This window comes from Eretmochelys imbricata, chromosome 11 (genome assembly GCF_965152235.1).
Source record: "Eretmochelys imbricata isolate rEreImb1 chromosome 11, rEreImb1.hap1, whole genome shotgun sequence".
NCBI lineage: Eukaryota > Metazoa > Chordata > Testudines > Cheloniidae > Eretmochelys > Eretmochelys imbricata.
This window is the reverse complement of record NC_135582.1, coordinates 13,474,891-13,502,475: the sequence shown is the minus strand read 5'-3', so window position 1 is coordinate 13,502,475 and position 27,585 is coordinate 13,474,891. Positions and strand designations below refer to the sequence as shown.

General features: G+C 40.5%; 1 protein-coding gene across 2 annotated transcripts; it reads left to right on the top strand.

Annotated features, from left to right (window-relative positions):
- The first annotated feature begins 1,386 nt into the window (after positions 1–1,386).
- On the top strand, positions 1,387–26,703 carry LMLN (leishmanolysin like peptidase). 2 transcript variants are annotated; one of them, XM_077829574.1, is made up of 17 exons: positions 1,387–1,547; positions 2,763–2,860; positions 2,945–2,975; positions 3,382–3,464; positions 3,722–3,839; positions 4,830–5,008; positions 7,587–7,692; positions 7,916–8,010; positions 11,250–11,367; positions 12,811–12,918; positions 14,469–14,545; positions 15,283–15,393; positions 16,479–16,611; positions 17,603–17,762; positions 19,419–19,549; positions 20,402–20,612; positions 22,337–26,703. In XM_077829574.1, the coding sequence occupies exons 1-17, from the start codon at positions 1,398–1,400 to the stop codon at positions 22,435–22,437; spliced, it is 2,010 nt and encodes a 669-aa protein (XP_077685700.1). In that variant the 5' UTR covers positions 1,387–1,397; the 3' UTR covers positions 22,438–26,703. The 2 variants fall into 2 exon arrangements, with proteins under 2 accessions (XP_077685700.1, XP_077685701.1); XM_077829575.1 differs by lacking the exon at positions 20,402–20,612.
- The last annotated feature ends 882 nt before the right edge of the window (positions 26,704–27,585 follow it).

Genomic DNA, 27,585 nt, shown 5'->3' with positions numbered 1-27,585 from the left:
CCTCACCTCAGCCCAGCCCCGACTACTCACCTGAGCCCAGCCCCACCCAGACTACCCACCTCACCTGAGCCCAGCCCAGCCCGGACTACCCACCTCACCTCAGCCCAGCCCCGCCTAGCCCCGCCCGGACTACCCACCTCACCTCAGCCCAGCCCCGACTACTCACCTGAGCCCAGCCCCACCCAGACTACCCACCTCACCTGAGCCCAGCCCGGACTGACTACCCACCTCACCTGAGCCCAGCCCCGCCCAGCCCAGCCCGGACTACCCACCTCGCCTCAGCCCCGCCCGGACTACCCACCTCGCCTCAGCCCAGCCCCGACTACTCACCTGAGCCCAGCCCCACCCAGACTACCCACCTCACCTGAGCCCAGCCCGGACTGACTACCCACCTCACCTGAGCCCAGCCCCGCCCAGCCCAGCCCGGACTACCCACCTCACCTCACCTCACCTCAGCCCAGCCCCGCCTAGCCCCGCCCGGACTACCCACCTCACCTCAGCCCAGCCCCGACTACTCACCTGAGCCCAGCCCCACCCAGACTACCCACCTCACCTGAGCCCAGCCCCGCCCAGCCCAGCCCGGACTACCCACCTCACCTCAGCCCAGCCCCGCCTAGCCCCGCCCGGACTACCCACCTCACCTCAGCCCAGCCCCGCCTAGCCCCGCCCGGACTACCCACCTCACCTCAGCCCAGCCCCGCCTACTCACCTGAGCCCAGCCCCACCCAGACTACCCACCTCACCAGAGCCCAGCCCCGCCCAGCCCCGCCCGGACTACCCACCTCGCCTCAGCCCCGCCCGGACTACCCACCTGAGCCCAGCCCCACCCAGACTACCCACCTCACCTGAGCCCAGCCCGGACTGACTACCCACCTCACCTGAGCCCAGCCCCGCCCAGCCCAGCCCGGACTACCCACCTCACCTCAGCCCAGCCCCGCCTAGCCCCGCCCGGACTACCCACCTCACCTCAGCCCAGCCCCGACTACTCACCTGAGCCCAGCCCCACCCAGACTACCCACCTCACCTGAGCCCAGCCCAGCCCGGACTACCCACCTCACCTCAGCCCAGCCCCGCCTAGCCCCGCCCGGACTACCCACCTCACCTCAGCCCAGCCCCGACTACTCACCTGAGCCCAGCCCCACCCAGACTACCCACCTCACCGGAGCCCAGCCCCGCCCAGCCCGGCCGAGCCGAGCCCAGCTTGGCCTCCTCACCTCACCTCAGCCCAGCCCCCAAGGGCAGCGATTTGCTCCTGCTTCTAGCCCGCCCGTTGGGTGTCACCCCTAAAAGCCAATCAGACGCTTCTCTCGGCCGGAACCCGCCTCCTCCTCCCCTCGGTTGGCTGCTTGGGGCGGAACGTGCTGCCACTCACTCGCTCCATAAAGACACAGCGGAAGATGGCGGCCGAGCCCCCCAGCCGGGACCGGGTGCCGTACGCTCGGCCGCCGCTCTCCGCCCTCGCCGCTGCGCTGCTCCTGCTGGGCTGCAGCCCGGCCCCCGCCGCCGCCTCCTCCAGCTGTCACCATGGCGTTCCCAGCGGCGGAGAGGTGAGCGGGTCTCCGGGGCCGGGGCTCGGCGGGCGGCCCTGGGGAGGGCTCTGAGTGGGGCACGGGGTTTGAGGTGATTGCGTGACGCGTGGGGCCCCAGGCGGGGCGGGGTAGTGCGGGTGCCCTCTGTGTCATGGGCGGGGGCGCCAGCGGGGCGCGGAGTGTCCTGTGCGTAATGGGCGGGGTATGGGGTGCCCTCTGCGTAGGGGCTGGGGTGCCCTGTGCGTCATGGGTTGGGAGGGGTATGGCGTGCCAGCGGGGCTTGGGGCGCTCTCTGCGTACAGGGTAGGGACGGGGCAGGGAGTGGGTATGGGGTGGTGCCCTCTCTGTAATGGGTAGCAGAAGGGTGAGGAGTGGGAAGGGGTATGGGGTGCCCTCTCTGTAATGGTTGGGTAAGGGATGGGATCAGGGGGTATCGGAGCAGCCTGGATAAAGGGAGCATGGGTGGCATGGGGTGAGGAGGATGGGTCGAAGGGTGGGAGAAGTGGGGACCAGGCTACCATGGTATCTGGGTGGGTTTTATAGAGATCTGTGTTAGGAGTCAGGTGGTGGAAGGATGTTGGAATGTAATGGTGCTCCAGTGAGAGATCTCAGTAATGCCAGCTGCTTTGAAAAATGGCTCTGCTGAAGCTCTGCGGAGTAAACTCAAACTAAAGCAAACAGATGGCAGATAATGAGATCATTCCAGAACAATCAGTTGCAAAGAAAACTGCTTATTTGATATGGCATTCCAGGTTTAAATGCTTTGGTCATAATCCTGTTACTTCTAGGCCTGATCCTTGCTGAAGACATTTGAGGCAGCTACCTGGAACTTAAATCAGAAATTCGAGAGAGGAAATGTAAATAGACAGTCAGGGCTTCTGCTGCAGTCAAAATTATACGTTTAGCCACTTCTGAAACTGTCTTTTAAAAATTCAGACAATTTTAGTCAATATATAACTAACCCAAGTAAGAGGAGATAAGGGTTGTGTGTATGTCTATGTGGAAGTAAATACGTTGACTTTTGGGATGCTGTCCAGAGTACTGAGTGATCTCTGATTAGGAAGGTGAGTATTATTATTATTTTCATTTTATTTTAAATCAAGAGCCTTTCAATATGAAAAGCTCTTGATTTTAAATAAATTTTGTAATTCAGAATTTGTAAATACCTGTCAGTTTAAAAAAAATTGTAAATATAATTTGTCAAATCAAGTTCTCTGCTCCTGTTTTTACCAGGTTGTCTACAAAGTTTATCTTAAGGAAAATCATGTTCTCAAGAGAAATGTTGATCAAAAACTGAGAATTAAGACTATATATGACAGAAGTGTTGAAGAGTAAGTATAGTGGTATTTTTCTGTAGTTTTGAAATATAGATAATATATTTTTACATCAAAAGGTTTCTTTTTTTTTTTTTGTAGTTTGCTCCTTGAGAAACGACACCTTATAAAGGTATGTTACACTTGTTTCCCCTTTCTATTTGGGAATGTTATGTATGGCATTCCGCTGTCCCAAAAGCTATTCCACAATGTGGTGTACATCAGTTATCTGCTATTCTTTACTCCAAAAATGTCTGGTTTCTAGTGGCACTTTGTGTATAGTTTATAAAGCACTTTGGGATCCTTCAGAGTAACTATATATTACTGTCAATATTATTGCTGAGACTGCAGTGTCATACAGTGGCTTAGCTGTACTTAAAGACTTCAGCAAGTCTTCATGTCATGCCATCTGTTCTTCTGCTGTGCCTTCATGTTTAGCAAATGTCCTGTAATGGGAGAGTTAGTGCTCCTAGGATACGTTTGTACTTGTATTGCAACAAGGAGCCCATTGTTTGTATTTTTGTTTTCGTTAAATTTAGAACAAACTTTTCCCCCAAGCTATTTCTTATTTGGAGAAGACTTTTCAAGTCCGCAAACCAGCAGGTACTATTTCACTAAGCAGGTGAGTGAAGGTTTGTTTACTGTTTGCTATGTTGATATTTAAAATAGTTTGAGTGAACTTTAATATAAATGTGGAACAATGTCTTTTTTTTCCGCTACAGTGTAACAGTAGCCTCTTGCAAGTAATATTTCTCATACTAAAACCTTACACAGTAATATTGTAGCATCTATTTCAGTATCTTTAGCTGCCATGAATTATTTTACAGCTTGCCTTTTCACTTATAAAATAATTTTGACTTTAATCTAAATTAATTGAAGGCAATGTGCAACAAACCAGTATTTAAGGAAGAAAGATGACCCTCATAGATATTGCCGAGGAGCCTGTGCAGAACACACAAGATGTGGCCCAGTTATAGTTCCTGAGGAACACTTACAGGTAGTTCAAACCAAGTGACATTTGCTTAGCATTCTAAATTTTATGGTTTGTGAAGATTACTAATAAAGTTAATATTAATATGTTTGACCTTTTCTATGTAGCTTTTACTTGTGGGAGGTGATCAGATTTGAGCAATAAGACAAAATATAATCTGAGGCAATAGCAGAGTTTCTCTGATTATATTATAGAGCCAAAAGTCAAGTGAAGCAGTCCTTACAAAAATAGCTGTAATTGCATTACAGTGCATTGGTGTGGAGCGTGTATCAAAATTATGCAATATAAATATTACAAATACTAAGGAAAATAGATTCAGAAAGGACATTGTTGAATATTAAGCCCCAGATATTACCAGAGTTCTAAAGCCATTTCATAATACCACTTATTCAGTGTGTCCAATTTTCTAGAATTAATTTGCCATCATAGGGTCCAGTTGTGAAGTTTTTACTCATTCAAATCTTCTGTTGAAGTCATGTTGACTCATTTTCGATTCATACTAAAACACATGATTAGCACTTCTCTTACTTGCTCTGATCATTGTAGCTTTACAACCTTGATAACATTTTTCAAATGTTTTGTGTAGCACTTTTATTTAGTTTATTTTTAAATTAGTTGAAATTTCATTAAAATGAATTGAGGGACACACTTAATGAAATGCAGTCAGAACCTCTAGTGATAAGTGTGCCTCAATTTTTGGATGTCCAAGTTGGAGACACCACAAAAAGGTCTGACTCTGAAAGTGCTGATCACCACCTTTTTAGCACGCTTCGTATTGGGCATCACTCAAACTGAGGAATCAAAATCACTAATCACTTTTTAAAACTTTGACCCTAGTGTATTCACCCAGTCCACAACAGGGATTCTAATCTTTACTTGGCTTAAAAGAACAAATATTTGTGAATGGCTTTAAGATTGGCATATTACATTTCTAAGGATTTAAGTTATTTAGGCTAATTATTTCATATCTTTCCCATTTTAATTGCATTATCATAGCAATGTAGGGAATGTAGTGAAAATGAATGGCATTGTGGACCTGCTGGTTTACCAGATCAAGAAGGAGTTCGAGATGCCGATTTTGTACTTTATGTTAGTGCTCTTACTACTGAAAGATGTGGTCAGGAAAATATTATTGCGTATGCAGCCTACTGCCAACTGGAAGCAGAAATGGACAGGTAAAAATTCATTCCAGGCTAATTTTTACGGAGTAATAATTTTTTCAGGTCTTTGCATTCACTGCTGAAATCACTAGATTTATCTGTTCTGCTGAGTGTAATGGGTTGTTGGTTTACATCTCATGTTCCTAAAATCTCATGCTTCATGGCTTTAGCTGGTCACCTGCACGGGCCCAGAAGGGACTTCCCCAGTGTATTCTGGGTTTTTGCACTGAAGCATCAAAGATGGTCACAGCTGGAGGTGGGACACTGGATGTGGTGGGCTGGTGCCCCAATGTAGCTCTGAGCATTCTCTCTCTCAGCTGTTCAACTGGCTGATTCTTGCTCATGTGCTTATGGTCTAACTGATCACCATATGTAGGTTTGGGAAGGAATTTTCCCTCAGGTCAGATTGTCAGTGACCTTGGGGGTTAGCAATTTCCTTTGCAGCAGGGGTGCGGGTCACTTGTGGGATTATCTGAGTGTATATCATTTAATCAGTTTCCTGCCATTGCAGGGACCTCAGGCGTTGGTTCACCTGAGTCCCTCTTATTATCAGCCTATGGCACAACAGTCCAGTCTCCTGTACTTGTAATACTTAGGTCTAATTTTGGTTGTTGGGTTTAGCGTGTGAGTGCTGGATGATGTTGGTGGCCTGTATTATACAGAAGTTCAGACTAGGTTGGTGGCTCTCAACCTTTCCAGACTACTGTACCCCTTTCAGGAGTCTGATTTACAACTCACTTAAAATCTACTTGCTTACAAAATCAGACATAAAAACATAAGTGTCACAGCACACTATTACTGAACTTTCTAATTTTTACCACATAATTGTAAAATAAATCAATTGGAATATAAATATTGGATTTACATTTCAGTGTATAGTATATAGAGCAGTATAAATAAGTCATTGTCTGTATGAAATTTTAGTTTGTACTGACTCCGCTGGTGCTTTTTATGTAGCCTGTTGTAAAACTAACTAAATATATAGATGAGTCGATGTACCCCCTGGACGACCTCTGTGTACCCCCAGGGGTACTTGTACCCTTGGTTGAGAACCACTGGACTAGATGACCCAGTGATCTCTTCTGGCCTTAAACTCTAGGATTCCACTACAGTGGAACATGGTAGTTCAGACAGGTTACATGTTAAGAACTAAAACATTCATTCTCATGTCTCTCCTTGACGCAGTGTACTTTGAGATTTTGCAAAACAATATTTTGCTTTAAATATTATTTTTCAAGTACAAATTATGCTAACAGGAATATTTTCAGTATTCATTAAACTAAACTTTATTAATGCGCGCACACACACACCAAACTACACTAACCCCAGAGAAGCTGGGACGTAACTGAGTCAAAGCTAAACCTCCGTCCTTAATACGCATACTGTATAAAGCTTCCATTGAAGTAAATGGCAAAACTTCTACTAATTTAAATGGGAGAAGGATTGGGCCCCTTATCTGCAGAATACATGCACCTTGATCTTGCAATTGTATCCATTATCACCTATGTGGAGCCTCATGGAAGTTGATCTGAGTGATGCACTTTGTCTTAAATCTCCATGCAGACAACTAGCTCCCACTCGTCTGCTTCTGCCTGAAGTTTTACAAGCTTAAGCAGAGCAAAAATCTCTTTATTTTAAAATAGATCAGGGGTTTTCAAACTGGGGGTCATGAGCTGTCAGCTCCATGGGGCTGACAGCCCAGAGCCCCCATTAAATTAAATTACCCCCCCCATTTTTATTTTATAAAGGGGGTCACACTCTGGGGCTTGATGTGTGAAAGAGGTCACCAATACATAAAGTTTGAAAACCAGCCCTAGAGCTCCTGGGTGTGGGTAGAAAAGAGGTCTATGTTTCTGCTGCAACAAGTCAGTTTTTAAGAACAAATACTGGCCTTCTGGGACATAGTTCTGCAGTAAAGCAGTAGCTTGACCTAATTTTTAATTTTATTTTTAAATAGTGTGTGGGAGGGGGGAATTTATTTTGGGTGGTCAAGTAAGGGAGCTGAAATAATACTCCTTACCCTCCATTTGAGGTTTTAAGAGATAGCTGGTTGTCTTTGTTTTCTCTCTCTTATTATGGCTATAAAACAGAAGGTTTGTAATGGAAATGGACTGACTGACCCTGAGCTTCAGTTGTGCAGTGTCTGCTGCTAGATTGGAATGCTTTTATTCGATGAGTTAACTCGGTGGCTTTCAACCTGTGATCTACGGACACCTGTGGGCCCACAGACTGTCTGATTTCCAAAGGTGTCCACACCTTCATTCGAAATCTTGTAAGGGTCCACAGATGAAATAAAGGTTGAAAACCATTGGGTTAACTTACTGACCTCCAATAATTACACACTTTTTGCATGCTGTGTTTTAGTGTGTGTGTGCACGCACACGTGCTATTGCTGGTAATCTGTCTATTCAGGAAAAACATTACATGGAAGGACTTACCTCCAAAAGAGGGTGAAAAGTTATTTGCATTAAATCAGATAAGTGTTTCTAAGTTTAATTTGTTACCTTCATATTTAATGTGATTTTTTTTTTTTAAGTTGCCCAGTATTTAATCAAAATCCAATTTATAAAACAAAGCAATGTTTGTCTTCCAGGCCAGTAGCAGGATATGCTAATTTGTGTCCAAATATGATTTCTACTCAAGCTCAGGAATTTATTGGCATGCTGTCTACAGTGAAACATGAAATTATTCATGCACTGGTAAGACTTGATATTTTAATGTGTCATTTCCTTACATTCTCCCAGCTAGTTTATATAAAAAGGAATGCACTTAGTTTGCATCTTTCAACATCTGTGTTAATTGCCTTCAGGTATTATATTCTCAACATATATTTTGGGGGATATATATTGGTCTTTTAATGGCTTTTAGTATTCTAGATGAATTAGTATTGTCTAAATATGCTTTTTATTTACCTTTTTGAAGGGTTTCTCTGCCGGGCTGTTTGCATTTTATCATGATGATGATGGAAATCCTTTGACAGCAAGATATGCAGATGGGCTTCCACCTTTTAATGACAGGTATATTTTTAAATCCTTGAATCCTCTTGGTTTAACTTGACAGTGTCCTTTCATTTTTGCAAGAATATATTCTGGCTGTCAGCTTCTTGAAAGTCAGAGTTGTTTCCTTTGCAGAAATGTTTTCTCTTCACACTCAAACATTAGTTTCATTTTTTGTAGAGTTGTTTCATTTGTGGCATTATGCTTTTTTGTGTTTGCATATAATTTTATATACATGCACAAATACAAACCCACCCACCAAACATAGGGGGGAAAAAAGGTCAGATTTAGGATGTTAATTACAGGGCTACCTGCACCTTTGCCTCCATTGGTGATCTGTCTGGGTGCACTCCCTCAGGTGTCAGACCTCATGCCTTCACCTATTTCAGAGTAGAGTTTTACAGTTCTCCAACTCTTAGATTGGGCTTTGGGCTACAGTACACTGTGTATTAACCATTCTTATCCGAATTCAGCAAACCTGCAGGGGTATCTGTTGTGCCATTCTTCCCTTTGGGAGTCTGACTAGTGTACACAGTGGTCGGGCAGCCTCCTTAAATCAAAGTATTGCTTTAGCAGTAGGAACAAAGAACTTAGAACAGTGGTCCTTAAACTGTGGGGCATGTCCTCCAGAGGGGGGCGCAGAGGAACGTTCGGGGGGTGGGGCCTGGGTCAGCCCTCACAGGGCATGGGGAAGGCTTGCCACTCACCTCTGCCACAGCCATGGCTCTCAGCTGTGGCTTCGCTCCCATCCGCAGCCTTGGCCCCTGGCTGTGGCTCCGCTCTCGGTCCCAGTCCCAGCCTCGGTTCCTTTTCCCCAGTCTGTGCCCCCGCCCCAAGCTGGGGCCCTGCTCTTGGCTTGGTTGGGGGGCAGGCAGGCAGGGGTAAGGTGGGACAGACAGTGAAAAGTTTGGGGACCACTGATATAGAAAAAAAGGATTGTAAAACAATAAATAATCCATAAGCAGTGGGATGTCTGTGTGTTTGTCTGGTTCCCCGGAACTACTCCCTTTTCTGAGAGCATTCCTTTTTAAACCAGCCAGAGTTCTTTTGACCTGCTGTGTTCCCAGCCTTTTCCTGTCCTGGGATTGTCTCTTAACTCTCAAGGGTTTGCTGAGAAGTTGCTTATCTTGAGCCATTCTTTCTCTTCGGCTTGTGTTCCCCCACAGCCTCCCATTAAACCAAAATATTCATACTATAAACAGCCCAGTAACCAGGTCAATATACAGTATTCATAAACTATGAAAGAGCAACTCCAAATTAGTCATATAGGGTCTATTGAATCTGGCAGCATAACTTCAGCTTTATTTCCCCCATTCCTCTACACTATACGTAATGCTAAGTAGCTGTAATGCCTACGATTAAACTGTGCTGATTAAACATTGACAGAATCCTATCAATTTTTCTTAAACTGACCACTTCACCTGCTAGCGATTCTAGGGCAATCTGTTCAAACTTGGGGATTCTGAATATATGAAATCTTCCTAGACTGCAAAGAGTTGGAGGTCCTGTCATATTGAAATGGGACTTTGTCTTCATTTTTCAATAAGATCTCAAATTTGACGTAAACGTTAATCTGCAGTAATTTGGTCAGTTTTCATGTCTGTTCCTTAACTGGTACCACCAATAGTTAGTTAACTAAGGGCATTCCTGTCATTGAAATACTACGGTAGAATACAGCAGTTGTTCATAACTCTTCAATATTATTATTCTGTGTGTTCAGTAATGGACAACTATTGTATAATACTGCAGTCCTCTCAGGTCTTGCCTCTGAGGTCTGCATGATCCGTCACTGTGGATCAGTTCAGTGGTGTACTTAAACATACACCTAACTTTAAGCACGTAAGTAATTTTACTGAAATCAGAGTTACTATATTCATGATTAAATTTAGGCATATGCTTAATTACCTTTCTGAATCAGGGTTTATTCTTCATATATATCTTATATTGAGTAAACTCAATCACAATGATGTATCATATGTCAAATGTCATTGTAATTTAATTTACTCAGTATAAGATGTCCATCTTCCAAGGTTTTTAAATATAGAATCACAGAACTGGAAGGGACCTCGAGAGGTCATCTAGTCCAGTCCCCTGCGCTCATGGCAGGACTAAGTGTTATCTAGACCATCCCTGACAGGTGTTTGTCCAACCTGCTCCTAAAAATCCCCAATGATGGCGATTCCACAACTTCCCCAGGCAATTTATTCCAGTGCTTAACCACTCTGACAGTTCGGAAGTTTTTCCTAATGTTTAACCTAAACTGCACTTGCTGCATTTTAAGCCCATTGCTTCTTGTCCTATCCTCAGAAGTTAAGAACAACATTTTTTTCCTCCCTCCTCCTTGTAACAACCTTTTATGTACTTGAAAACTGTCACCATGTCCCCTCTCAGTCTTCTCTTTTCCAGACTAAACAAACCCAATTTTTTCAATCTTCCCTAAAAGATTTTCTAGACCTTTAATCATTTTTGTTGCTCTTCTCTGGACTTTCTCCAATTTGTCCACATCTTTCCTCAAACGTGGTGCCCAGAACTGGACACAGTTGAGGCCTAATCAGCACGGAGTAGAGCGGAAGAATTACTTCTCGTGTCTTGCTTACAATACTCCTGTTAATACATCCCAGAATTATGTTTGCTTTTTTTGCAACAGTGTATCACTGACTCATATTTAGCTTGTGATCCACTATGACCCCCAGATCCCTTTCCTCAGTATTCCTTCCTAGGCAGTCATTTCCCATTTTGTATGTGTGCAATATGTAATGGCACTGTGTAGGATGATTTCTGCATGCCTATAAATCTCATTTACTAATTTAAAAAAATCACAATACACTTTCCTGTCTTTCAGTTAATTTAGATATTTTCAGTATAACTAAACAATTTTGCAAGTGTTTTCCCTTTTAGTAGTAAAAACTCATTCCTTCATGCAATTTCTGCAAGTGAAAGTTCTTAGCTTTTTATATTCTTTCCTGATATGTACAATATATTTTTATTAGTGCATAATAATTCTGAAAATATCTCTTTAGTAAACTTCTTCAGTTTGGCTTATTACAAAATGTGAATTAGACTTACAACTTGGAAAATATTACTAAGGAGGAAAGTTGCCGAGTTAAACTACTTCATTTTCAATAAGGAATTAGAGTACGTATTAAAACGATACTGAGCACTGTTCCTTTATGGAAGGTAATGTTCAGTTTTGGAGTGCAGCCTAGGTTTATTGCCTAGATTCTGGTAAAACATCTCTAATTAAAACACTCTCCTTACAGTCTAGGTTTGTATCAGTGGAGCAACAAGGTTGTTGATAAAGCAGTTAGGTTATGGGATATACGAGGTAATAAGATGCTGCGCCATGACGTATTTCTTCTGGTAACACCTCGAGTAGTTGTAAGTACTGATTATCTTAAACTTCTTTCACACTGTATCTGCCCTGATTACCATCAGATACTTGAACTTCAGTCATTACTATCTTGTTGATAACAAAAATGTTAATTTACCGGAAACTAAAAAGAAAAGAATTCTTGACCACATAACCTGGTTTGGGTCAAACTTTAAAGAAAATCATACTCCTAGTTAATTGAGGGATATTTAAATAAAATGGAAAACATTAATTGGCCTTGAGGTGTAAGGGGAGAAATAATTGAAATGCGAAGAGAAAATTTAGGGCTTGAGTAGAGATACCATGAAGGATAGAGCAGAAAATTAAAGCTGATTTGAACTGATTAAATGGACCATCCTACTCACATCTTGTTTCCATAAAGTCTGATCCTGAGGCTTTGATCACTCAATTGCTATTGACTTAAGTGATAAGGCCCTTAATCCTTTCTCTGTTCAATATTCATCTTTTTTCGTATGACCTGTATACCTTTTCCTTTCCCATTTAAATACTACTTGTTTCCATGTATTCATTAAAGGCGGAATTAGGAAGTGTCAGAGTTGAAAAATTTAATCATACCTTTCCTCTTGTTTTAGAAAGTATTCAAAAACATTTGAGACCCTTTCTACTCAATGCTCCCTCCACCCCACTCTCTCTGTCTTTCCTCTCAAATTTTAACTTTTAATTTTAAGGAATTTGAGGACCAAAACCAATCAATAAGTGAAACAGAACTACAGTACTTTCACCCAAACATTAATTTTAGTATTATAGGCTATTTGCAGAAATTCTAGTCTAACCTTTACTTTCAGGAAATTGAACTAACTATTTGTAGCCCAACTCTTAAAGCTATATTTAAAGCTGTACTACTAACTATAGTAAGGGGCTTCTGCTCATCCTGGTTACTGTCATATTGTGTGGTGGGAGCTGGGAGGGCAGGCCACAAATCTTAGACAACATTGTGATGCCTGTTGGCTAATAGCGGTATGTTTTGATTTTTCTCATGGAAAATTCCACCAGAATCTCTCTTCTCATGGAAAATTTTGATTTTGAGAGAACCTCATTTTCTGATGTGAAAATGTTTTGTTCAGAATTTCTTGAGCATACCTAATTGTGAAGGGGGGCTATTTGATGAAAGCTTATTTTCTGTGAAACATTGTTTTCAGATGATCCTGATATAAACTTGGAATAAGTAAGTAGTATGGTATGTTACTTATTAGTGGCTAACAGCCAGATTGCTGGATTCGGTACTGGGAGACTCACTAGCTTGTTAGAGCTTCAATAAGGAGAAGTCCTTCTGCAGTCAAAGGAAAATAGCAGACTGTGGTAAAAGGAGGACATTAAAATGGTTCTTTTTAAAAAAAACAAAAACAAAAAACTTTAATCAAGAAGTGCATACCTGAGTTTGTTTCTCAGTATTTTTAGAATGGGGTTGTAACAACAGTTCTGTTTTGTAGGAAGAAGCTCGGAAACATTTTGACTGTCCAATTCTAGAGGGAATGGAGCTTGAAAACCAAGGTGGCATGGGTACAAAGCTCAATCACTGGGAAAAGCGATTGTTGGAGGTTAGTGCTGGTAAATAATTCTAAATATACCTATCTTATCACTAAAGGGGATAAAAATGTAGATTTTCAATTTTTCAAGTGTATCCGTAGATCTATTGGAAACCCACCAGTGTTAACCTTAACTGAAATACATTGCAAATAAGTAAACTGTGCACATTAAACCTCTATTCATTCCCAAACAACTCTCATACCATTCTCCAAACCCTTAATTCTGAAGGTTCACCAGTTTCTAGAAAGACAGTTTCAAATGATAAACAATTGGAGGTTCACTTTTCTATAGTTGTTTACCTGTCTTCCACAATTTGCCCTGTAGAGTTTATTAGTGTAATACAGCTATGCAGTGATCCTAGTTTAATTTGTTTTATGTACTTCTGTACCAACTAGTCTCTTCATAAGAAAACTACGTTTATAAGGGCACTCTTGAAGTTGATCTTTGTTTCCTAAGTGATTGTATCTGGGGGAGAGGGGAGTGGAACTTCCTTTGAGCCAACTTATCTTTTTGTCATCCCCTCTCCTTCTACCTTTTTGTCTCAAATCCTGGAGCGTGCAGTTTAATCACTACCTTGACTTCATAAAATCATAGAAATGTAGGGCTGGAAGGCACCTTGTGAGGTCATCTAGCCCTTCCCCCTACGTTAGGGTAGGATTAAATATATCTAGACATCCTTGACAGGTGTTTATCTAACCCAGTGGTCTCCAAACTATGGGACATGCCCCCCTTAAGGGGGTGCAGAGGAACATTCTGGGGGGCACAGCGGGGCCTGGGCCAGCCCCCACAGGAGGTGGGGAGGGAGCGCTGCTCAGTCCTGTTTTGCCCCCAGCTCTACTTCAGCTGTGGCCCCGCACTCAGCCCCAGCGTCAGCCCCTTACCGCAGCCCAGCTGTTACCCCAGCTGCCAGCCCCCCCGGCGGCCCGGCCCTGGCTCCATCCCTGGCTCCAGCTCCAGACCCGCCCCCCAGCTGTGGCCCCAGTCTCAGCCCCCTTACCCCTGTCCACATGTCCTCACCCCCACAGGAGCCACAGGCCAGGCATGACCCTGAAAAGTTTGGGGACCACTGGTCTAACTTGTTTCTAAAAACCTAGCAGGGGGATCCACATCTTCCCCAAGTAACCTGTTTCAGTGCTCATCTGTATTTCCATGATCCCCTCCAGTCTGGCTTTTGCCATCTCCACTGTGCAGAAATTCCTCTGAACAAGGCAATTGACTTTTCCCTCGCTAAGACAGTGGTCATTTAGCCTATTGGATTGTTCCTTTTATAGTACAAATGTTAGTGACCTCGTAGTCATGGGTAAAGCCACAATATCAAATCAGTGTTGTGTGTTGTGGAGGTAAGCAATAAGGGAACACATTTCGATTTCAAGATTTCCTAGGGAAGTTGGTAAGAAAAAATTAAACGTTTTTGGAAAATACTTTAGTGTCTCTTAACTTGCAGTGAAATTTTATCTTTATGGAGAAATAACTTTTTTAACTACTTGTCAGGGAAAATGTGCTCTGAAAACACTATGAATCACTTTTCAGAAGCTTCCTAACAGTTACTGGTAATTTTCAGAATGAGGCAATGACTGGATCCCACACACAGAACAGGGTCTTCTCCCGGATTACCTTAGCATTAATGGAGGATACAGGGTAAGAGTGAAAAGACCAAATGTTATTAGTCTTCAATTTCAGACCTGTGTGTTTTCAAGTTATAAACAGTGAAACTACTGTGGAGTTCATGCACTTAGAGATGTTGCAGTTGAATGAATACAACTTGCTTTATGTAAAAAGTTAATCAAGATATTTGGAATAGCACTATATTGTTATCTTCATTTTTCTTCAGATGTCTCTTGAATGCTATCTATCATTACTCTGTCCATAAAGACTACACCCCCATGTGTATCTGGTTTGTATAATCAAATTATGCCTTTAGCGTAACATTCTCCTTGAAAAGCCGTATAGGAGATCTTCACTGTCATTCAGTTCTTCTTACAAGTATAGAATTTCCATGCCTGGAAGGAGGGCAGAATCCATCAAGATTTAACCTGTAGAAATGAGAGCAGAATTTCCCCTTCATATATGTAAGCCCTTTGGGCAATTAAATTTTTTTGGCATGTTTTATCCATTGTACAATGCCAGATGTGCATCTCCTGCTGAATAAATGGTGACTACATTAATAAATAAGACAAGTTTTTGCTTTAATTCACTATCTGTAAAGTCAGAAGGAAATATTCATATCATTTATAGAAATATACACAAGGGGACATAATTTCCTTGTTCATTCACTGAAAATTTTAATGTAGGTTAAAGTTTTTTGAATGGTCTTCTGCTGATTGGTCAGAAGACCAGTTTCTCAGTTGTATTTCCATTTCACAATATCTTTACAGCTGGTATAAAGCCAATTACAGCATGGCAGAGAAATTAGACTGGGGACGTGATAAAGGCTGTGACTTTGTGATGAAAAGCTGTAAATTTTGGATTGACCAAAAGAAAGAGAAGTAAGAACATACTATTTTTTAAACGCAGTGTTCATGTTCATCTGTATGTTTGTCTTCACTCATAAACTTTTTGAAATATGTGGCTGTTTAGTGGTGTGAGCCAAAAGTCCGATGAACTATCCCACTCATCGCAACGCGTGGTAGCTTTTAAATCAGAAGAGTTCAATTTTAGCTGCAACAAAATTTCCAGTCTGTCTCACCAGAGTGCTACAAAATTATTTGACTTGTAACAGAGGACAGATGGCCTTGACAATAAGTATCCTCTGTAGATGTTCCCTGCTTTCCTTTAGCATGTATCTCAATATGATGCTTTGGAACCTGTTGAATTTGCAGTTATTGCAGGATGCTTTTTCAGTGTTCATCTACATCTTTCTCTTCTGTTGTGTAGACCATGAACCCACTTTTATTAGGTTATGCAAGATTAATAGTTTGGCTTCCAGCACTAATATCCTTGCTTTTACTGTCTTTAATTTTTTTACATCTAATCTTGAAAAGTGGCCATGCTATTACTTTGCCTCCATTGAATTGGAAGTACAAATTATAGTACTCTTAGAAGTCTAAATATCTGATGCATCTGCAACAATGAAAAGTGGGTTAAAGTCCTTTTCAAAATCAGGCCTACTTTGGGTTTAGTTCTAATAGTATTTTAGATACTACTTGGAGCTCATTGCTCTGACCCATGGGGGTATATCTCGCTACACTTTGTATTAGCAGGCCTTCTCAAATTTTTAATCTTTTCACCCGCTTAAAAATTTATAAAGACAATAGCAAATTTCACATGCTTAAAAATTTGAAGACAATAGCAAAAAATTAGACCTTCTAGATGAGTAAGTGCATCCTAGATGAAAGACTTCTTTATTTAGAGAATATTGTGTTGGTAAACATATGGATGTGTTTCCCATGACATTCAAGACCAATCAAATGGCAATAATGAGCTTGGCAGCCAACCAAGAGACCAGTGCCCAACACATGATGGACCATATGAGGGGTGGAAAAGAGACACCTGGCCTTATAGAATTGCCTAGCAAAAGCAATTGATGTAAATATGATCTCATTCAACTAAGATATTCTTTCCTCTTTTGAAGGAGGCAATCGGTGAGCCCATACTGTGACACTCTGAGGAGTAATCCACTGCAGTTAACTTGTAGACAGGACCAAAAGGCAGTAGCAGTGTGCAATTTACAGAAATTCCCAAAGCAGTTACCTCTGGAGTATCAGGTATGATGCATCTTACTCCACGGAACAGCTCAAATTATTTTTGTTACTTTGGTCAGGGGTTCTCAAATTTCATTGCACCGGTACCCCCTTCTGACAGCAAAAGTTACTACACGACCCCATGAGGGGGGACTGAAGCCTGAGCCCTGCTGCTCTGGGTAGAGGGGCCAAAGCTGACGCCTGAGGCCCTTTGCCCTGGGTGGAGGGACTAAAGCTGAAGCCTAAGGGCTTCAGCCTCAGGCAGGGGCCTTATAACCTGACCTCTGCCGTCCACCGCTGAAGCCGAAGCCTGAGCCCCACCGTCCATGGTGGTGGGCTCGGGCTTTGGCCCCAGGCCCCAGCAAGTCTAACGCCCGCCCTGGCAACCCCATTAAAATGGGGTAGCAACCCACTTTGGGGTCACAACCCACAGTTTGAGAACCGATGACTTAGGTGGTGCAAGAGGTAGTGATGACTTAGGGTGTAGCATTCTTTCCCTCTGAGTTGGTACTGAACTAATATGTGAAGGGGATGTGTGTTGCTGAAAGTGCCCTATTTCAGAGAAGTACAAATGACATCATGACTATTTATGGTCATTAGAAATCTCATGTTGGTCTCTTTCGAAAGAACAATGATGTTAATCTGGCACTCTGACCAAATTCCATCGTTAAGTCATTGCATGCTCCTACATGAATTTCCCTGGAAGATTTTCTATATATGGTATTTCCTCAATTCCTTACCTAAACTGCTGCCTGATATTGCTGTGCATTGCTAAAATAGTGTGATTTCACTCCAGAGGTGGCTATGATTTGGTAGGAAAAGTGATTTATCTTGTGTGTGCATATATGTGTATATATGTGCAGAGTTACTTAAAATAGACTCCTGTTACCAGTGCCTATGTGCAGCACCACTGATGTTGGAAATTTGTAATTATGATAGATTCGATAAAAGCTAAATATACACTTGTCCTTGTTGAACAAACTATTTCACTGCCTCCTTTTTTTTTTCCCCCTAGTACTTTGACAGTCTTAATGGAGTACCATCAGAAGATTTGCCTTATTATGGCGGCTCAGTAGAAATTGCTGACTATTGCCCCTTTAGTCAAGAATTTAGTTGGCATTTAAGTGGTGAATTTCAACGCAGCTCAGATTGTAGAATAATGGAAAATCAACCAGGTCAGTTTCCAGTGAAGTATATTTTCGAAGTGTTGTTCTTGTAGCAGAATTCACAAGGATGGTCTTATCTGGATACCCACACATTTCCAGTTAAGAACATTCTTTAGAAAACAAGCTTCTTTGCTGTTTTCAGTCCACTTTCCATTGTGTTGTTTGTTCAACAGACCATTTTTTCCCTTCCTTTCTCCACTCCCAACACTTTCCTTTTAGTCTTCACTTTTTTTCATGTACAGATGGGGCAGGGTAAATTATATTGAACAGTTGCCATCTGATTCTCCTGATGCACTCCTGCCTCATTTGATAGTCTGAATTTTTACACTGCTGAATTGAAGAAACAGATTGACAGAGCCAGAAGATTACCCAGAAGTCACCTACTACGGAACAGGCCCAACAAAGAAAATAACAGAACGCCACTAGCCATCATCTTCAGCCCTTAACTAAAACGTCTCCAACGCATCATCAAGGATCTACAACCTATCCTGAAGGACGACCCATCACTCTCTCAGATCTTGGGAGACAGGCCAGTCCTTGCTTACAGACAGCCCCCCAACCTGAAGCAAATACTCACCAGCAACCACTAACCCAGGAACCTATCCTTGCAACAAAGCCCGTTGCCAACTGTGTCCACATATCTATTCAGGGGATACCATCATAGGGCCTAATCACATCAGCCACAATATCAGAGGCTCGTTCACCTGCACATCTACCAATGTGAGATATACCATCATGTGCCAGCAATGCCCTCTGCCATGTACATTGGTCAAACTGGACAGTCTCTACATAAAAGAATAAATGGACACAAATCAGATGTCAAGAATTATAACATTCAAAAACCAGTCGGAGAACACTTCAATCTCTCTGGTCACTCGATTACAGACCTAAAAGTGGCAATACTTCAACAAAAAAACTTCAAAAACAGACTCCAACGAGAGACTGCTGAATGGGAATTAATTTGCAAACTGGATACAATTAACGTAGGCTTGAATAGAGACTGAGAGTGGATGGGTCATTACACAAAGTTAAAAATATTTCCCCATGTTTATCCCCCACCCCCCCACACACACACCCCCGCGCTCTCCTGCTGGTAATAGCTCACCTTAAGTGATCACTCTGGTTACAGTGTGTATGGGAACACCCATTGTTTCATGTTCTCTATAAATCTCCCCACTGTATTTTCCACTGAATGCATCCGATGAGGTGAGCTGTAGCTCACGAAAGGTTATGCTCAAATAAATTGGTTAGTCTCTAAGGTGCCACAAGTACTCGTTTCTTTTTACACTGCCAGTGACTCAGTGGCCTTACTAGGATGGTAAATTAGTACTACGAGTGTACAGTTTAGCTGGCAGGCATACATGTGCAGTCAGGTGGAAGACTTATTTAGTTTAATGTTAACAGAAGTTGATTTATTCCAATGGATATTAAGCTGTTTCAGGTAGTATAATGTTCACAAATCGTGGAAATGGTGTCCTGGCATCTTAGTCTAACATCCTATGAGCAGTCTGAAGAGTTAGGTTTTCTTTTTGGTGTTTTTTGAAATTGCCCTATGGATCATTTACTACTTGAAGTTCATTTTCTTTACTAATTTACAGTAGGGGCTTGCTGATCTTTTAACAAAGCTGAGTTAACTCTTCAAAAATGTGTTCCTCTTTCCTTCAGATCCTTTCAAAAACTATGGTGCAGAGAAATATGGACCAAACTCTGTGTGTCTCATTCAGAAATCAGCATTTGTCATGGCACAGTGCAGAAAAAAACTCTTTTACCCTGACTGGGGCAGTGGATGTTATCAGGTAAGGATGACATTTTAAATAAATTTAGAAACCGTTAAAAAAAAAAAAAAAAATCACACCTTTTATAAAAACTCAGTTTGTTTAAAAAATAGGTTAAGATTACTTAATATGACAAGCTGTTTTTGTTAAATAACCCAATAATTGTATGCGTGCTTTAAAAATAGCTTCCTAACAGGAGCATGTAACTTAAACCATCCACTGGAAGTTTAATAAAAATAAATAAAAAATAAAAAAAGATTGATGTTAAGAACATGGCTAGAGGACAGACCTAGATGTTAGTTATCTCTACCACAGACTTCCTATGAATGACTTGTCCAAGGTCGTCTTTGTGCCTCAGTTTCCCTAGCTGTAAAATAGGAATACTTATTTTTTTGTTTTGTAATTTATATTGGGATGGCATCCTCACAGGATGTCTAGCTTAATTTGTTTTGAGAGTCCCATTGAGTTTAGGTGGAAGGCACTGGATCTATGCAAGTTATTTTTCATAATCATTATCATCTCAGCTGTACTACTTAAAGAATGGGTTCAAAAATATTCTTGACACAACTGAAAATGCACTTGTATAAAATCATTGGCAGTATGTAGATGATGATGATAGTAATTCTTAATTCAGTGGTTCAGTCAGTATAATTGCATAGAAGAATATGACCAAATCCTTGAAACAAATAGCAGATTAAAATAGTTAATTGTTCTAAAATTAGCAATGTGGGTTTCCAGTTCATCTGTGCTGTCTCCAAGCCAGTTTGTGAACAAAATTATTTACTTATTAGAAGAATCTATAAACAAGTTTGGATAATAAACAGTGACTTATATTTAAACATAACAGACCTAACTTGGTTTCTTTATTTTAAGGTTTCTTGTTCTCCCAAAGGGCTGAATGTTTGGGTCAAGGACACAGCATACTTGTGCAGCCGCTCAGGTCAAGTGTTAACGGTTAGCATTCAGATGAATGGATGGGTACATGCTGGAAATCTAATTTGTCCAGCTTGTTGGGACTTTTGTGATTCCTGTCCCCCTGAACGGGATCCTCCAGCTTCTAACATAACAAGGGCACTATCAATTGGTAGGTTGCCTTATGATTTGCTTATGTGAAATAAAGATAGGTAAAACATCTTAAAACTTCAGAGGATTTTGTCAGTTGTTGGAAAATATTAAGTGCTACAGGATTTCAGCATTATAACTATTCTTAAATAACTTGAATGGTTTGTACTTTGATTAATTAGATTGAAAATCGAAATGTAGATGTCTTTGTGGAAAAACTGTATTGACTGCCAAGTAAATCAAAATGGAGGGGCAAACCCTCCCTTCCTCTCTATTCCAAAGTCCTAAAAACTTTGAGAAGGAAGGGAGCAGAGCCAGAGTGGTGGTATATTAATACTGTATGGTCATGTTTCTGCTGGTCTGGGGGATGGTTGGTTGGAAGAATATGGCTGAGGAACAGCCACTTCATATGGTATAATCTCTGGCAGTCCTCCCAGAGATGTCTCGGTAGCCTATGGAACTTCCAGTAGACCACGAGGCACTTGTGTGTTTGGAAGGTTATGACTCTCTTGGAACCTCTACGGGCCTGGACTCCTGCTTGTAGTCCCTAGTGGGATGTTTAACACTTTTGTAATTTCTCCTGTAAACTTGACCTTATGGGGATAAGATAACACAGAACATGTATAACCACTGTTTAGAGAGGTGGCTGCATGAGCATCATATGTTAATAACTGGTGGTCTTCCTTTACTGACTTGGAGCTTTCATTTTATAATAATTTGTTTTGCCTGGCTGCTTTCTAAAATGAAAGTTATTAACAGAAAATCACATAATTTACCTTATTCACACTAATGGTATATTACTTTCCCATAACTCCTAAAATGTTCTTTAGTCCTTAGATATGCTGCCCATATTCCAGCTTGGGTAACTACATTGTCTCTGTGAACCTGCCGTCTAGTCTCAGTTGAATATGCTATTTCTCTTCAACTCCTGTCCTTAAATTTCTATATAATTCTGTTGCAAACTGTTAAAATAGCTGTTTTTGTTCCATCCTGGAAGTGATGACATTTCAGTGAGTAGTGAAGGAACTAGTGTATAGTTTGTAAAAATTTTCTAGGATGAAAAGAATTATATAAATTAATATAAGGTAAATTAACTTGAGTTCTAGTATCTGCTTTAGGTTTAACCCAGTGTATCCTGTATTCTTTGTGTATAGAGATTATTGAGAACAGATCTCTGAAACTGCTGGTTATGTTAGTATCACCCACCGTCTTATAAATCCAGTAAAAAAACATGCAGCGAGAACTTAGAGGGACAGGTATTTTTGCAAGCTCCCGCTTTCAGTTCCCCCTATTTTTCTTCCTGTTCTTTTCTTTACCTCAGTTCTGTGGTTTGGTTTTCGATGTTCTGCTTTTATGGCAACCTAAATCAGAATTATTCAGAAAACAAACACTTGTGAAAGCCTGAGGCACTGTTAAAATGTTGATTCTACCCACTCCCACTTTTACCCCTCCTGCTCCTTTTCTTGCTGTGTTCAGCTATTTTCTGACCATTTTCCTAACTGCTAATCCTTAATCAGCTGTAGAAGCAATACAAAGCATGTCCTGTCCTAGGGGCTAATCATGTTGTTACTGCAGAGTTCCTAGCCATGGAAAGCTAATATGCATTAACATAAACAGTATTTCAAATGAAGTTTGTATGTTTTCATGCCTTTTTTAACTGAAATTCATGCTTGTTAAATTGTTCGCTATTCTGTGTCTCAGGTTTGTGCATTTTGTAAACTGTATTATCTTTATATTTGACTTTAGATTTGTGCTCCTGTTCCTCCAGCCTGGTTGTAACTCTCTGGCTGTTGATGGCTAACTTGATCCCCTTGCTGGCAGGATTTCTTCTGTGTGTATGGAGTTAAGTGTGGGTAAAAAAGGTACTTACTCCAAGACTTCACCACCATGCTGCATTCGTCGGGTCAAGAGCGCTACCATAGTGCAACATCTTTGCAGGCAGAAGTCTCACACTGAATGACTGCCTTTTGGTCTATCTCACTACGGCTTGTAGCCAAGAAGGTGCTGACAACAGCAGCTAGCTTTTAAGAGGAGACAAAGTTTACTATATTTTCTCAATAAGTGCCAGTATTTTGTGAATTCAGACCTTTAATTTTAATAGTAACAACTTTTGAAGATCAAATGTGCTAGCTGCATTAGGCAACTGGCAACACAATCATTAGTGATATATACATGTGAAACCGTAAGAATGCTTCTTGGATTTTGTTTTGCTAAATCCTCTGTGTAAGTGGTAGCAGGGTGTTTGGTTTTTTGTTTGTGTTTTTTTTTTTAGCATCCTCAAACTGGAGATATACCTCAACGTTTCCGTAGTCAAAAGCCATGTAAAAAATCAGTTGCCATTGCTGCTAGGAACCTAGACTGAAATGGGCTTTTACTAACTCTTGCCGTTTCAGCCACATGCAGAGAGAGAGACACACACAGACACACGCACAAACACACCCAATTGATATTCTGGCATTGCTTCCAAAATACTGTTCCGTACTTTGAAACTTACGATGAATTGATGGTATATTTTTCATGAAATTGGTTTCTTTACATTTATTGAAATATTTTAGGAATCCCACTTCAGCTTTTTGAAGCCCATTCTCGTTTAATGTGTGTCAGTTATATGAAAATTAATGCACTAAATATTTGAAACTTGCCAGGGTAACTTTAAGAAGGGGCAACACTGATGCACTTTTGATGGGATGGTCAAAATATTTCACTTTACTACAGTAGTTTTTGTCCTTTACCTTCAATAACAGTGTTCAGATTGCAGGATCAGGGTGAGGTGGGTGGTGGTGGTTTTTAGACACTTTATGGGTGTTCAGCAGTGAAGTAATGAAGAGTTCTATTCTGCATAGATAATGTGAACACACAACATCTGTACTCTAATTTGACTTTCCTTTGAGGGAAAAATAATAGTGATGGCAACTGTAGTAAACAAAGACAACGTTGACTATTTTTAGGCCAAAACAAGACTAACACTAAGAAAACTATAGACTGGCTCTTCTGATGGACATGCGGCTGATCTCTAAAATGATACTGGATATGTGAAGATTTAAAATATTGCTATGAAAACAGCTGTTTAAAACCAGGGCTACTGTGCTATAAAGAAGCACAGGTTAGCAGTGGACAAAATCTACTAGATTTAGGGAAATGTGTAGAACTTCTGTCTCTACAGGATGTCTGCTCCTGGGGGCACTTAAAGATGCAAACTTGCCCATGTTTGAGCCCTTTGGACTTACAAATAAGTCTTGCTTGCCCTATTCAGTTTGTTCATGGTGATACTTCTGATTCTCAGAAAACTGTTTCCATTACAGATGTGAGGGGGCAGGAGTGCCCAGCATTTCCAGCATATACCAAGACGAGGAGGATAAATATCTTTTAACCTCCCTTTAAGTTGCTATAAGGCAATGGATTTGTCAGGGACTTGCTCCCTCTTTGCAAGGAAAAAACGGTGGAGATAGGGAATAAAAACCCTTTGGTCACAGATGAACTTGTTCTTTAATAGGGAGAGTTTTCATTATGGTTATATGCATGTTAAAGAAAGATCTCTTTATATGGCTGCTGCATTTTTTTTAACATTATCCTTGTAAAAATAGGGTTTTTGTAATGTGGCCAATGTCACTGAACCCCCAGTTTGCTACACAAGTTAAAACTGCCTTAAGGAATCACAACTGAGAATCCTTTGCATTGGGCTAGTTCCAAGTTATACACGCTGCTTTAAATTATATGAGGCCTAAATTAGCTTTAAATATGTGTGTTTTAAAAAACTATAAGAATTAGGGATAAAATGTTTTAAACACATACAAATTTGGATTAAGACACTACAAATAATGAACAGACTGATACATTTTAATATATACACAATGCAATGATGGTGTGAAATGATTCCTTGAAAACACATAATACTTTGAGAAGATTTCTTAGGCCCCAGAGGTTGATATTGTACCTTTTGTCTGTCGTGCAATAATAGAATTTAAGTAGCATCACTCAACAATGATGCTTTTTATACTTGAACATTTTTCTTGGTTATTTTTTCTTAATAATGTAAAATATTTGCACTGTCTCAACTTTCTGATTAACTTTATAGCTGTTAAGCATTTTTACCAGTGTTAATTTATTGCATTTGACATTTGGTATCCTGATCTCCTGTCTGTACAAATGTGAAACTTGCTATCTTTGAATGAATAACCTTGTCTTCAACAGAACAGTTATCTATCCCAATTGCTTAGTCTTTTCTCTGAGAATTTTAGTGAAACATGTAAGAAAGCACTGACTTTTCAAGTCACCTTACATCTGAATTGTGTACTACATAGTAAGTGAAAGTGGCCATCGTACATTGTAGAGGGAGAACTCGCCTACCTGTCAGAACTTCAAGGCAGACTTAACAGTACTCGCTGAGTAGTTGTTTTAATGTATCCGGTGAAGTAAAAATATAATTGCCTTAATAATCTGAGATTTCAGTCATGATTTCTGTGAGCACATGCAAGCAGTGAAGAATCCAGCTGTGAATGGTAGAATTGGAAGTGACTTCCTGATTTTTGTAGAAAAAATGTATTTGAACAGGTTAAATCAAACACTTGATATTTTTATATTAGTAAGCTAATGACAGGTAGCCCCATTGTCGTAGCAATGTGATGGCTGATAGATGTAATGAGGTCACCTTTAAGGTGAGAGTGAAGGCTGTCAATACAATGGAAATATCCCTTTCCATCTCAGAAGAAGTAATTGAATAAAACTGCCTACCTCAGTTTTCTATACTGTCTTAAATTTAAATATTCAACATACTGTTAACTTCCAAATCTCAAGCTGAATAAGTAAAAACATCTCAGGTTTTTAAAAGCAGAATTAGAATAGGAAGCATAAGCCATTTCAGAATATGCAGCTGAAAGTCCTAGTTTAAACAATCATTTAGGCAGCCTTAAGTGTTGTCTACCTAACGAAATTCAGTGTTATTTTTCTAAAATAACCTGCAGGAAGCTACTCTCGTTTCCTAGTTGCACTTATTCTGTGATGTACTTATTATTGCATCGTGTGTGTATTATTTCCAGCTTTCTTCCTGGACTAGCAAATAAGTTACTTGACTTGCTGTAGCTGTATTTTCTTGATTTATATAATATATAGAATATTTATTTTGTAAAATACTACGTGTTTGCTTATAGGGAAAAAAACTCTCATTTCTCAAAGGTGTTTCACAATTTTTCCCCGAGTTTTAATCTAAAATGGTAACGGAAAGTTCAGGTGACCTAGATTTGAGGAACACAATAGTGGCAGTGGTCTCAAAGAATTACAGGGAGAGAGGATAGTTCTTGGTCAGACAAATTGTATGCAATGAGCAAAATGCTCCAAACAACCAGGCAGTTCTGTTACTTCAGTGTTCTGCTCTCCTAAATGAGCTGACTCCTGGGACTTTGGAGTCTGGATCCATTGCAGGTATCTAAGGAGAATTTTGCTCCAGTGTCTTACTTGGCTGTTGGTACAATGTAGTTTATCTTTTTGATGTGCACTAGTAAACTAGGAACAAATATCTAATCTAAAATCATTGTCAACTGTCCTTATTTAGGAGGGACAGTGCCTATTTTCAAATATTTTGTCCTGAAATTTTTTCTACACTAATGTATCTCAGTGCAGCTGGAGAGGTATATGTTCGTTCTTCTCCAGTTCATATTTATGTCAAGTTGGTGAACTGTGGCTGAGCAGGATAAGGCCCTGACTCTGCAAAATGAGATGGATGGGATGTTGTGGGTGCAAGAGTCTGTATGTATATATCGCTTTGCAAGGTTAGGGTTCGTGTGCATACACTGAGTGGTACGTTTGGGTGGTGTATATAGTATTGGGCCTATGTGTACAAATGTCACCTTTTTGAAAAATAAAGCTTATTCTGAAAAAAGAATTATTTTGGATGAGAACTGACTGTGACCTTGAGTATGTGTTTCCTATTTTAGTACAGAATATAAATATACAGTACGTTTTACATTGTTTGTTTTTGAGATTGGAATTGAGGATTAAGGGCTAACTTTTGTTTGTGCTGTTGCGAGTGGAAGTTTTTGTTTAAAAGTGTTAGGTACTGCCATCTTAAAATGAAACAAATCCTTGTACGTCAATAAACACTTGTCTAGAAAATTGTATCTCAGTCTTGCCCTTCTCTGAGAATGACACACACGTTCTAAATTCAAACACTAAACACAATCAAAAAGTAATTTATGTATTAGAATTGTCCATTATTTTAACAGTGCCTTTGAAGAATGAAATTACAGCAAATATTTATAAATTTAGCAGAGTTAAATTCCTTTATACTTATATGAACTCATACTTGATAAACATTGGCTAAACCTGAAAATGCTACATAATATTAAAATGACTTTAAATGGAGTTTGGCCTGACTAATGGGAGCAAAGAAAGGGCCCAAAACTTCAAACCCATGATTGTAATTTCCATTTAAAAATCATGCAACACATTTACATTCAACCCCAAAAAGACATAAGTTGAAGTTTTCAAAGCTGTGTAGGGGATTTAGGCATGCAGTTTCCATTGAAGTGGATGGGAGTTGTGTGGCTGTTTCCTGATCATCTTTAAGGCTGAGATTTTTGGGTTTTTTTCCCATGTTTCTATATTTTTAATCTGAACAAATCAGTGTCAAGGATGTAACAGGGTTCTTGTAAAATGTGGAAGAAATCTTTCTAATGTAAAAATCTTTTACTTCAGTCTTTGTACAGAGAATTTATAAAACAGTAACTTATGCCCTAGCATGACTGCGAAATAGAGGCAATTTTGTGCAAAGAGTAGGTTACATCCTTTCTTAATGTACGTATCTTTTCCGAAGGATAGGAATACAAAAAGTACCACAATTCATTCATAGATGATGTTTTCCAGGGTTAAAAACCAAGTATGCAAAGTTACCCAAACAGTTATAAAACGGTGTTCAAAAAGTTAAATTACAGCCTTATAATCTGGCTGCCAACTGTAGCAAAATTAAAATATTGGTTTGTGAGTCAGCATGGGTGTCATTT

Coding starts and splice junctions, on each gene's coding strand:
- LMLN (XM_077829574.1), top strand. CDS start 1,398: ATGGCGGCCGAGCCCCCCAGCCGGGACCGGGTGCCGTACGCTCGGCCG. Junction 2,861..2,944: donor TATGACAGAAGTGTTGAAGA/GTAAGTATAGTG, acceptor TTTTTTTTGTAG/TTTGCTCCTTGAGAAACGAC. Junction 20,613..22,336: donor AACAAGGGCACTATCAATTG/GTAGGTTGCCTT, acceptor ATTTGACTTTAG/ATTTGTGCTCCTGTTCCTCC.